Below are 12,979 nucleotides of genomic sequence, written 5' to 3' on the forward strand. Positions count from 1 at the left end.
ATAATAAATTAAAAAAATTAAGGGGGGAAGGGAATGACAATCACAAACCATAAAGGAATATGGATATGATTTTTGGTCAAGTTGGAACAGAAAAAGGCCTTCTGAGATATTGGGGAGCATCGAGTGGTCTCGAATTCTTGCCAAGATGACAAATTAAGACAGGGCAAAGAAGTACCGTAAATTATCGTAAGTGATGAATTGGAGTTAAACCGGCAGACTCAAGTCCAATAAAATGATGACATTTAAAGCGCGAATTACTCAAGGCGTCACTTTTGCACTATGACTGTCTTTTTTTTTTCTTTTTTCCTCTCTGTGGGTGGTGTGGATAAGATTTCAAGCTGCGTATGCGCGCTTGTATATGTACGTGTGTGTCTGTGTGTGTAGCGCAGCGACATTCCTCTTCGCCTCGAAACGACGATAATAACCTGTCAACAGAAGATCATCCGCGGGTGGAGGAAACACACTTGGTGGACATCCAGGTGGGTGGTGCTGTTGGATGTTTTGGTGCCTCGAAATGGAACTAAATGTCAGGCCACCGCTTGCATGCTCGGGTAAAGCTTCTATTGGACAAGCACTGTATCTCCGAGCCGTAGGAAGCACAAAATAAATGCTTCGCGATAATCATGCGGACTATTTCTCCTTGAGTCAGCCATAAAAGTCAAAGACGGCCTGTGTTAACTATTTCATGGGTTATAAAATTGAGCTCTGGCACCAAACCTTCCAGGTGAAGATGAGCGGTTTCCTCCCTCGAGGGGAGATAACCAGGACGGGATTGGTCACCTTCAGTCCCAGAGACGAGAAATGACCTTAGGCAGGTGCAAAGTCATTCATTGGAATGAGAGTTAAGCTAGCTCTGCAGCGTGACAACACACCGAGCTAAATAAAAGGGGAAACATCCGAAACTTACAATAGTCCACAAAGACATTGCATTGTAAACTTTTGCTTACACTTCCTTGACTAGCATTAGCATCCAAACAGTCTCGCGCACTCTCGGCGTAACTTATAGGGCCTGCTCAGCTAGCATAAAAAAAAAAAAACTGTTTGGTAATGCAACGCTGCGTATTGACTTGACTGATGCTAGCCGCGACAATGAGTAAGTGGAAGGAACAGCGGATAATGAAGCCTGTGAGGCAGGGAGGTATTATTGTTAGCTTTAGGTGCTAATTGTAGCAGCTAACCGTTAAATGTGTCACATCAAGGGGACAGCGTTTTTTTTTTTTGTTGTTGTTGAGGAATTCAAATAGTTGTTGGTGTGTACACTTGGATGTACGGGAGTACAAGTAAGGTTTGTCACGTCGCTACAATGCTACTTATCAACAGACATCAAGTCATCGCGGCTACCTCCTCGAGCTAGCACGCAAGGTACTATGAACACACAAATCCATATGTGGACGGCTCACACAATGCGCGCGCGTATTCAAGGCAGGCGAACGAGATTCGGGATATGGAAGCCTCAGAGAGGAAGAGGAGGGGAGATAAATAGAAGGTGATGAATGAGATGACCCAAGGCGAGGAGAAAGAGCCAAATAGTGAGACGCAGGAGCGGATTCTAAATTACACGGTGGCTCATGTCAGCAGTTGTAATTAGTAGCTTAGTCAGGTGTGGCGAGCAGGACAGGATGTGTCAGAAAAGAAACTGAAGGGGATGGGGGGGGGGGGGGGGTGCAAAACAAAACAAGACAATAGCACACGAGACACAAACTTTGGCGCGGGGGGGTGAGAAGAGCACGCGAGGCAAAGGTACGGCAACGCTGAATGGAAACAAAACAAGGCAGGTTTGTTTGCGGCGTGTCGCGTGTCAAGCACGAGAATGACGGGTGCGGAAATCCAGGCGCTTCTCGAATGGGTTGGCGCGGCGCCAAGGTAAATGTTGCTTTTGGAAGGCAGGACGAGAAAGAGAAAGAGACAAGAGTGAAAGCCGGACGACGCGTCAACATGCGGCGCAAGCACGCGCATTGTGGCGGTGGAGAGAGCAACGCGGGGAGGCCGAAGGAGGCACGAAAACATCCAAAAGAACGGGGATGATCAATACACTCGGCTGCAACGTTCGGCCAGGGATGCATATTCACTTGAGCTAAATGAGCAACCTTGTCAGGGAGTGTCCCATTCAGAACGGTGAAGCTATGTCACGGAATCATCATCAAGCCAGGAGATCCAAATTTCGATTCGACATCATCCGTGAAAAACGTCGCATTCAAGTTAAAGAGAACCCACAAGAGACGCAAGAAAATGACGATAAGGTCGGTGACATACGAGCCGAATCGCAAGTCAGTGGATGAAAGTCATCAAAATTGGCCAACAACCAATATTTCTCGTAAAAGGGAGAATTTGAAATCAGATTAAAAAAAGAAAATAAAAAGACCTGGATGAGCAACTGGGCTGAGATTAAATTAGGCGCTTGTACTCATCCTCTCTATCTACCTTGAAATGCATCAACAAATTTCTTCATGAAGATGCTTTTTCGTCTTGGCTTGACTTTGATGCGATTATAACACTAATTTTGTCTGCGCTAAAAATGCTACCACAAAAACATTTTTCATGCTGCAACAATGATAACCTGCAACCGCTGCGCCTGAAATGGTTCGTGCTCCCTCCGCAAGCCAACGTTTGGGAGTGTCTGGAACGCATCGAACACATCTCTTTCCTTGTGTCCAGGTCGACTGGATGCTACATCTTTTTTTTCGCAGAGCCATGGTTTTAGCTAGCTGTCAAGTAGACGTCGAGCCAAGCGGATGTGACCCCAAAAGGTGGCGTCGTGTTTCAATATCTCACTGAAAACTGGAGGCAGAAAAAAAAAAACAGCGTGGCTCAGAAATCGCAAACTCGAAAGACAATTAATCTCACAAGGTCGCGCCCCCCCCCCCCCCCCCCCCCCCGCCGCTGTTTGCCACACCTCCCCACTATGCCCGCCATGTCATGCCACGCTTGCTCTTTTGCCCGCACGGTGCTTTCACCTAATCAAATAAATGATGTAACCCCCCCCCCCCCCCACCCCCACCCTCACCCCCCACGATCAGCAGTCTTCACTTCTAAACGCAAATTGTCTTGCACTCGGAGACGGGCGGAAGTAGATACAGTAATCCCTCGTTTATCGCGGTTAATGGGGACCAAAACCACCCGCGATAAACGAAAATCTGCAAAGTAGGGTCCAATTTTTTTTAAAAGTCCGCAAACGATCCACGAGAAGCTGCAAAACAACAGTGAGTCACATAGAGCAACATATACAGAACTGTACTCCATGTATATGTAAAAAAAAAAAGATTTAAACTTTTTTTTTATTTTTTATGTTTGAAAAAATCCGCGATGCACTGAGCCCGCGATAAACGAACCGCGAAGTAGCGAGGGATCACTGTATTTGGAAGAATGTAGACGGATTTGTCTGATCCGGACATAGCTGGGTGACAGGCGGGAGGGTGGTGGGGGGGGCTTCTGCCTTAGGGCAAGAGAGTGAGACACACACACACACACACACACACACACACTGCAAGGAGGAGCCAGGACTGTAGTCAGTCACAGACAGGTAGGTAAGAGGCTGCCTGAAACAGAGAGAGCGAGAGAGCGAGAGAGTTTTTGCGAGTGACAAGAGCCACTGGTTGCTCACACACACTCAAGCTCACCACGCAGCCTCACTTATGTGTGGCTCTTCTCAAGGCTTCACAGTAAGTACCGTCTCATCCTTTTCTGACGACTGCCATTTTTTTTTTTTTTTTTTTGTGGTGGTTCCTTCTTTCCCTTTTAAGGTTTTCGCACCAGCGGCGTCTCTTCGTGACATGCACAAGCGAGGTCACAGCTGTGTGCCTTTGAGTCATGTCTCGATTTTCTGCAGAGTCACCCGCCGGCATCCACGGTTTCGGAGTGAGCTGTCAGCCTTGTGACACTCATTCCGGGGAGCGCGCATTTTTGGGTGAAAAGTTAACATCGGTCGGCATTTGGTTTGGGGCGTACGCGTTTTTTTTTTTTTAAATTGGCTTTATTTGAGTAAAATTATGCAAATCGTATTTAAGTTGCCAGGGTTATCGCTTGCTTCGCGTGCATTGTGAGAAATTCCTGTTGATTAAGTGCGTTATCATTTTGTTGAATTATTTTTTTTGGGGGGCGTCTTCAGTTCGACTCTCTCACTTACTTGTGACTTCACGGCGTAAGCCATTCGCGCTCATAATCATACTTGCAATATTCCAGTCGAGTGTTTGTTGAGACAAAAGTGGGCTACTTTGGTCACATTCAACTGTTTTGCTATCTTATCGCCATCTGAGTGGCAACCAGAGAATGCCTGAGGAGGAAACTGGTACATCCCAGCATTGTTGATTTGTAATCAAAGCTTCTTCTGTCTTCACCGTTTCATCCCATCAGTCGTGGGTGGGAGAGGGGGGGGGCGCGATTGTGGGTGCCGTAATCACTCTACGATCTTCATGTGAACTGGAGGGAGAGACAGTACACAAGCGAGGAAGAAGAGAGCACAGAGCCTCTCATTGGGCTTGAGAGGAAGTCTGCTCTGTTCGGTGAGAACGGCCGGCTGGCTTCCTCGTGAAAGTGGAGTCGCTTGCTGCAGGGCCCGAATGACGCGCACAGGAACCTCCCTCGCAGCTCCGGGGGTTTGTGACTGGGATTTTCACAGGATGTATGAGGGGCCGGGGGGTGGGGGGGGGGGGGGGGGGGGGCAGAGGGGCAGTGAGCATGAGGCCTCGGCTTTGAAGTTTGTTTGTCCGGTAGTAGCCCAGGCTGGGAAAGTAAGTTGCGGCCGCCTCCTCACTATAATTTTTACATCTTGTAAAATGACCCACCCCCCCCCCCCCCCCACCCCTCCTCCTGCTGCCTCACTGTTTCGAGTGACAGTATTTTGAAAACTAGCTGATTGTATTCATGTCTGATTGTTGATTGGGCAAGTTGGAGTTTCCTTGAGCCGCGTGAAACAAGGGCGAGCATATGACAGAGTATAATGCTCGTTTTTGTGGGTCACGTTGAGAAAGTTTATTTTGGTTTTCCTTTGTTGAAAGCTCTTCAAAGACTACACAGCGGCCTAACTTTTGGGATATTCGAGCAGCGTTTTTGTATCTTCCTCAGCAAGACGACCACGTTCGTGTTGCTTATTTTTTTTTTTTTTTTTCCGGAAATTGTACATCAACAAAATATCACATACTTGACATCACAATTATGGCCACAAGGGGGGGGGGGGTCTCTTGGGAAATAACCTTATTCAAAATCTCGCTCCTTCCAGGCCTCGTCCTCTACGTGCGGCACAGTCATGTTAACCTCCGATGGCTCACCGGACAGGACAGAGGTCATGGCGGCCGCCATGGCGGAGTCTGCGGACTCGGACATGACGTCGTGGAGCGAGGCCGACTTTGAGGAGAAGTGCACGTACATCGTAAAGGACCAAGCTCTGGAAGAAGCGTCCAAAAAATGCAGCGGAACACGAGCCGAGGGTTCCTTGCCCAGGAACTTGGCCCTGAAACGCTGCCTGGACTCGGCGCAGGTCAGGAAAGCGTTTTCGTTTATACCCCCCCGACACGTTTTGCGCTACCTCGCGTCACTCCTGCATCTACGTATCGTTCGCCGAAGCGGGAAGAACTTGACATGTCGCCGTCTAATTTCGGCAAAGCCCGAGACAATTGCAGAGCCCCCTCGGGTCTGTGTGATGAGTAGCTCCCTCGGATTCTCAGCCCTTTTTTTTTTGATTCCTAGCGCTCAATTATACCGGAAAGCAAAGTAGAGGCACCGAGAATCCACACCTTCGAGGTCAGCCACATTCGGCGGTTTTATTTGCATGCATGCTGTCAGGTGGTTTATGTTTAACCCCATCGCAGGAGATCATAGATAGTTAGGCAGACAGTAAAAGATTAACCCCGTGGATGATGTGTGGAACAGTGGTGGGGGTCGGGGGGGGGCTTTTGTTTTTCGACAAGATCAGAGGTAGCGGTTAAAGATGCTGAAATATTACGAAGGTCTGTCTGGGGAAACGTCCGACACCAAAGAGTCGGATTGGTTACAGCGACCCGTGACATAAAAGACCCGCCATGGAGCTGCCTGACATGCGGGCTTGAACGCACGACTCAAGGTGCCATTGACTAGACTCGAGGGAGGTGTGTGTGTGTGGGGGGGGGGGGGGTTGCCCGTGATACTTTATCCTCTCTTCACACCTGGATGTGACAGAACATGAGTAGCGGTGAAATTTTAATGCCAGGAAAGGTGGGCGGAGCTAATGGAGTTTGAAATATTCATCATGCGAAAGGGGAGGAGCACAATCCACCACATAAATGTTTTTTGGTAAGATTGCTTCTTCCCCCCCCCCCTCCCCCCCTCCCCCCCATGTTCTGCTTTTCAAGAAGTCATACAGAGTTTCAGCCACCGCTTCTGATAATAACGGAGCGCTCGTTTGTGGGTTGTCAAGTTTCATGGGATCACTGGCTGGGACCATTACCGATAGCAATTTTTTTTTTTGGGGGGGGGGGGGGTGACGTAATGCTTCACACGTGAGCTAGTTTTGCCAAAATATAGTTTGGCCAAACAATTTGCAAAAAAAAAAGCCTTAGCCACAGTATTAGCTAAACTAATATCTGTATTTAAATGTACTTCGAAGGAGCGAAAATAATGACACAAGCTTTTTGGGTGTCCATCCCTCTAATTAGCCTCTTTCAACCATCCGGACACTTGCCTCGGCCTTTCAATTTGCAAACGACAAGATTGTTGACTCTTTGTCTCTTTTGGACAGGTGCTTGGAGTGACCAGTAAAGAGTTGATACCGAAGGGGACACGCTTTGGGCCTCTCGTGGGGGAAACATACACCAACGAAAGGTTGCTGAAAGATGCCGACAGAAAGTATTTTTGGAGGGTAAGCAAGCGAGCGCATGTTTTGTTTTGAAAACCATTCGAGTCTCCTCGCTCCGCCTGAGACGTCGATGCGGCCGCGTCGCGGGACTGGTGAGGCGTCGTGGCTTTCGCCTCCTGTGAGGTTTTGAAGTTGCTGCGGTGTCAAGTACATGGCTGAATAACGCGGCGAGCGCACAGCTGTTTGGTTTCAGTGACGCAGCGCTTCTCCCCTCTCTGCCAGTAAATAGGGCGTACAGAACGTCCGCGCTTTTCCAGCGTAGCGAACGCTTGCGCACTGACGCGGCAAAAGGAAGTGGCTTTTGAACCCGAGAAGCGTCACCTTCCATCTAAGCAGCGTTTGGACAACTTTCATCAGACACTCTCACGTTTCGATGCAATCTGCAGACGTTGCAAGTGAAACTAGAAGAGTTTATTCAAAGGGCTTTGTCAACCTGAAACAAGTACCGAGAACTGCTAAAATATTCTAAGGGCTGGTTTTTTTTTTCCTGTACATACGAAATTAATTGGTTCTAGAAGAAATTTAACTAGAAAATTTTGTAAATAGAGACGTGTTTTTCATGTAAATGCCCTAATCCGTTCCAAGACCCCCCCCCCCAAATCCAGACATGTTTTCTAAAGCATAAAAATGCATCAAAATGTGTAACAAATACCTGTTACAATCTGACTATTGCGCAATAAATGAGAGTTGTGCATAATGTAAAAAGCAAAGAATAGAGTCATGAATAAAAATGAGGTTCATTTAACTTTTAGCTGCATCCTCATCTGGGTTTTTTTCCCCTCTTTAGTCCATGTTCTCTCTCAGAAGTGGTTTTTGCCTGGCCTTTTGCGAAGAACTGATCCAAGGAAATTTGCTTTTGTCGGCTATTAAAAATCCTTTGAAAATGTCCGAGGCAAACATCAGCATAGTGAGCTGGGTGATTCACATTTACGTAAAATTATGGGAACGCCTTTCTACGTAAGTGGAGTCTTGATAATCTTTTCCGATTCGATTATTATGATGAGTCAAATCAGATCAATTTGGTGTCAAACAAAAGCTTCGGTCATTCCGAGCGTGAAGAGGATATCATGCAGTTTAATGTCCAACGTACTGTTTAGAATAACGTAAAAGTAGCTACATGAAGAAGTAAGCTGTCTGCTGCAGTGACCGCCGTCCCTGAAAGAGTTCAAGTAAATCGCGGGTAAAATCCTTCATTAAGTTCAATAAAGTCGGTTTTTGCCAGCGCTGAAATGTGACGACGATTGTGAATTTCCCAAAGCCAATAAAATTGCTGATTCATCCGTGATGAAGCGAATGAGAACGTAAACATTCGAGTAAACTTCCTCTGTTACTTGTTGCCATTAAGGCCTTGCGGGCGCCTATCTCGCAAAGATTCTTTCGCATTTACCATAAAAGCATCAAGCGGCCGGTGACTTCATAGTTTTGGGTTTGAGAGCGCATCAGAAAGCCGATTAGTCATCGGCGGCTGACTGCATCCCCTGCTGCAGGTCTTCTCCCACGGGACCTTACACCACATCCTGGACGGTTTGAACGAAGACAAGAGCAACTGGATGCGATACGTAAACCCGGCCCGCGGCACCGACGAGCAGAACTTGATCGCGTGCCAGAGCGGTCTGGACATCTACTTCTACACCATTAAGCCTCTACTTCCCGGCCAGGAGCTGCTGGTGTGGTACTGCTCGGAACTAGCCCGGCGTTGTAACTACCCGCCCCTGGGGCAACTTGCGATGGACCGTGTTGGTAAGTGGCTTCTATTTCATTTGCGTTTAGGATTGAGGAAGCAAATAAAGACTCGCACGCCAAACAAGTGACCGACTGACACACGCTTTGTGCGGGCGTTTGAGCGCTGGCTCGGGCACGCCCATGGCCCTTTTGTTACCTGGTAACACAAAAGAGGGAAGACCCCCTGAATGGAGGTGTAGCCGGGAGTAGCCATAGTACCCCCCCCCCCCCCCCCCCCGTAGGTAAGCCGAGACCAATTTCTGGTCTTGTGTCAGTTTCAGAACGCCACCAGAGACACAGCTGTGAGCTGGCTGCTATACAAAACACGCGCCTCACCGTTCACAAACCAGAATGAAACTCCAAAATAGATGGCTGGAGGGCCTCCTGAGCTGCTGACAGCATTCTGGCACGACTCGTCTTATTTATTTGGCTCTTAAAATGAGGAGGAGAAGTAGGAAGCGCTCCGGTGACTACTTGAACTTCCTGATAGGGCGACCCGCTGACAGACTGATGTCTCACTGATTGTCGGCTGTTTGTTTGCCCAGGGTTTGGCGGCGGGGAGGGGAGGGGGGGCGGCAGGGGGGGTCGGGACAAAGGGAAACGGTAGATAACACGATGTGTTTTTGTGGCCGAAATGTGTTTAAGGAGAGGTGAAAAAAGTGCAGAGGTTAGCGTAGTCGTACTTATGATCTCATCAGGTGTTGACGTTATGAGGATATGAAGAGAGCAAATTTGAGGAACATTAAATGAATTGGTTGACTGGAAACATCCTTATTTTGGAGTTAGGTGAAAAATCTTTACGCATCAATTTACGAGAATTGAACAACAACTTTTTTTTTTCCGCCCTCCTAATTTTACCTTTTTTTCTTTTTTGCTCCGTTAATGAGAATTTTTCTTGGAATATTTTGTCTTTAATTCAGTTTAGAACTATTTTTTTTTCTTTTCAGTGTGGCCCTAATACTAAATTAGGTAGTTATACTGTATATAAAAAAAAGTCATACAATTCTGAGAATAGAGTTGCAATATGAGAAAAGCATGGAATTTTGCAATAAATTCACAAAATCCGAATTTTGCATAATTTCCGGAACTAAAAGACAGACTGGAGTCAAAATTCTATTACACAAACATCCCGTTTTGTTATTTTTTTTGCCATTTCAACACACATTTAGGATTGTTCTGCCTTGCTGTAAGTTTACCTTCGAAACATGTCATTAGGGAAAACGTCAAATGAAATAAAACACGCCCAAACCCCAAAACTGACAAAAGTGGAATATAAATGACCACTTATATTTTCATATCACTTCTTAGAAAAACAAAAATGTTCTTGCGGGATCTTTTCAATAACACGTTTCTTTTGCCAACAGAACATTGCCATTCACAGAAGAAGACGACGGAGAAACGCGGACACACCGTGACCGAGATCCTCAGAGAAGAGCCCCCCAAAGCCCTCGCTAGCCTTCGCCGACAAATGGACGGTTCTTTATCTCAGGACAACCTCCCCGTTTTTCCCGTCGCCTACCCAATTCAGTCCCGTTCGGAACCCGTCCACAGGTATGCAGCTCTGCCCCCTCTACCGGCTGCCAAAAAGTCAGCTTTAAGTAGCCACCTTCCTTCCAGTTTATACAGCTTCCAGCACAGCCCGAGACATGTCCTAGCTAAACCTTACCCAGAACCCGGAGTACCGGATCGAGTTTATCCCACCTTGAGGCACAGTCCCTATCTCCTGCCCCGCTACTCACCTTGCCCTGACAACATTGTACCTCACCCCTACTTGTCCTACGCCGATCGCCTAAAGCCTTACCTCACACTGTCTGCTCACTTACTGCCTTTGGATGGTTATGTAAACCTCCTCCACCCGGAACAAAAGAACTTAACTTTTGCACTATCAAACACCAAAGATGACCTCGTTCCTTCTCCGACTGATGAGACCAAAGATGAAAAGAAGCTCATATGCCAAAGAACACACTACCTCAAGAGTCCTTCCGAGCAGCCCGGACAAGCGGACGTCCCTTTAGCGTCCACATCCAGTGCCACATCTGCGGTCAGCGCCCCATGCAGAGCGCAGCCCTCACTCGCATCAGGAGGATGCTCTCCACCGCTCGGTACGGCGGCGTCTTTGGACCATGACCCCTGGAAACCAACTAAGGCGATGCAAAGCAACACCGCGGATGCAGCGGATCTCCGGAAGGCCAAACGAGAGGAGCACGCGATCGGCTACAAGACCTTGTCGTACCCGCTCACCAGACAGAACGGAAAGATCCGGTACGAGTGCAACATCTGCAGGAAAGTCTTTGGCCAGTTGTCCAACCTCAAGGTATGATGACTTTGCATTTTAGAAAAGGCTCCAATTACCATATTGGCCCGAATATAAGACGGCCCTTATTATAAGACCACCCCCTGTTTTTCAAGACTCAAGTTTGAAAAAAGACTTTTTGAACACCAAATTAATTTTTATACAGAAAATAATTACAATACATTTGAAACAAATGATTCTAACAATATATTTGAGAGACCAAGCATGTTATTTTGCCTCATTCAAATCTTAATATCTGAACATTTAAATATGTAAATTAAAGTGCAATCACATTCGTAAATGAATGGCTTCTGGTTTTTGAAATGTAAATGACATCATAATTTCTCCTCAGTTGCCGGTTAATCTGGCCGATCTTTGACCCACTTTTCTCCAGATTGTCGCTACGTTTCTCCACTTTCTGTTATTTCTTCTATTATTTTCTACTCTTTTCTTTCTTACTGCTATTTTTTATTTTTCTTCTTAGTGCTACCGCTAATTTTATTTTTATTCTTCGCGACGGGTTCACTTTGGCCTGGGGAGTCAAGTTCAGCATTCGCTTCAATGATATCTGGCGCCATCTAGCGTCGTGAATGGGTATAATGTCTAGACTCCGAATATAAGACGACCCCCACTTTTTCAGTCTTATTTCAATGCAAAAAACACAGTCTTATATTCGAGCCAATACGATATTTGGAGGATGTTAACCTGAACGAGCGCCACTCTCAGGTCCACCTGCGGGTCCACAGCGGCGAGCGTCCCTTCAGATGCCAAACGTGCAACAAGAACTTTACTCAGCTGGCACACCTGCAGAAACACTACCTGGTTCACACCGGAGAGAAGCCCCATGAATGCAAGGTAGTTTTTTTTTTCAATCAGCTCTCTCACGATGTGATACAATTAGGTTTGGAAATGACCACCTTGTTTGGCGCAGGTCTGCCACAAGCGATTCAGCAGCACCAGTAATTTAAAGACACACCAAAGGTTGCACTCGGGCGAGAGGCCCTACCAGTGCAAACTGTGCCCTGCCCGGTTCACTCAATTCATCCACCTGAAGCTCCACAAAGGCCTCCACACTGGGGAACGTCCGTACCGCTGTCCCTGCTGCCCCTGCGCCTACTTCCACCAGTGCAGCCTTCAGGTCCACCTCCAGGGGTTCTGCCCTATCTCGTCTTCGCACAAACACTCCCCCGAGGAGTTCCACAGGGTCAACTCTGAGATCGAGAGGTTCGACGTGAGCGAAGCGGCCGAGCAGCTCGAGGCCATGGCGGCGGAGGCCAAGACGGACAAGAGGGATGTGCTTGCGCTCATACAAAGGTTGAACACTCGCGCCTCCAAACGACACGATGGCGCCGCGGCTGGCTTCGAACTCTTTGAATCGGCGAAGGCGGCTTCGCGACACCACCTCGGACCTCGTCTACCTCTGCATCCGAGCCGCATCAAGCGCGAGTCAGGCTGCATGTCAGAGCCTGAAGACGGCTTTGCTAATCCAGTCATATAATCCTTACAGGTCAACTCAGCAGCTGTCTGGCATTGCCCTATTTGAAGTAAAGCCTTATCTATAAACGACCGCTTCACGCGAAGTCCCAAGACTCCACCAGCACGACCTGACACTTTGTTGGTTTAACGTATAAAAAGTTGCTAATTTATTCAGTTCAGCTCATATTGATTTATACAAACGGGGTTTCGTGACATGAGGCGTCACTGTATCGTCATGTCAGCCAAACATGCCATTATGCATAAAGCCATTTGTTTAAAATTCCTACCAGCAAGAGTAAAAATGGATATGTGTTTGTGTCTTCTTACTACAGATACAAATAAAGCAGTAAATGTTTGACTGTGCGCGGGGGAAGCCTGCATTGTTTGCGTCGTGGCGGTGCCCTTTTGAGAGCGAGCTTCGTTGACGTGAGGGCTTCAGGGCGGACATAAATTTCCTGTTATGGGCTCAGGGAGGTATTTACAACACAATGTGTCAACCTGTTACCTCGTCAACTCGATTTGAGTAGGAGTGGGCAGCCAGTTTCACGCGTATACTGTATCACCCCCACAGCAGCTTGGTGCGCGAGTACCAGCCATCAATTAGGGCCATTGTATAACTTGAGTTTTACAATGTCTGTTCCTCTCGCTGCATATGACGATGG

General features: G+C 47.5%; 1 protein-coding gene across 1 annotated transcript; it reads left to right on the forward strand.

Annotated features, from left to right (window-relative positions):
• Positions 1-3,456: 3,456 nt before the first annotated feature.
• LOC147185650 (PR domain zinc finger protein 1-like) lies at positions 3,457-12,680 on the forward strand. The gene is made up of 7 exons (XM_086104420.1): positions 3,457-3,659; positions 5,216-5,473; positions 6,710-6,829; positions 8,314-8,566; positions 9,913-10,862; positions 11,568-11,696; positions 11,773-12,680. The coding sequence occupies exons 1-7, from the start codon at positions 3,633-3,635 to the stop codon at positions 12,337-12,339; spliced, it is 2,304 nt and encodes a 767-aa protein (XP_085960546.1). The 5' UTR covers positions 3,457-3,632; the 3' UTR covers positions 12,340-12,680.
• The last annotated feature ends 299 nt before the right edge of the window (positions 12,681-12,979 follow it).

Source organism: Hippocampus guttulatus, chromosome 23, assembly GCF_054856545.1.
Source record: "Hippocampus guttulatus isolate MCC_2025c chromosome 23, RoL_Hgut_1.0, whole genome shotgun sequence".
Taxonomy (NCBI): Eukaryota; Metazoa; Chordata; class Actinopteri; order Syngnathiformes; family Syngnathidae; genus Hippocampus; species Hippocampus guttulatus.

Excerpts from the sequence above, each read along its gene's own strand:
- LOC147185650 (XM_086104420.1), top strand. The coding sequence starts at position 3,633 with ATGTGTGGCTCTTCTCAAGGCTTCACA. Across the intron at positions 3,660-5,215 it reads GCTCTTCTCAAGGCTTCACA|GCCTCGTCCTCTACGTGCGG; the intron begins GTAAGTACCGTC and ends CGCTCCTTCCAG. Across the intron at positions 8,567-9,912 it reads ACTTGCGATGGACCGTGTTG|AACATTGCCATTCACAGAAG; the intron begins GTAAGTGGCTTC and ends TTTTGCCAACAG.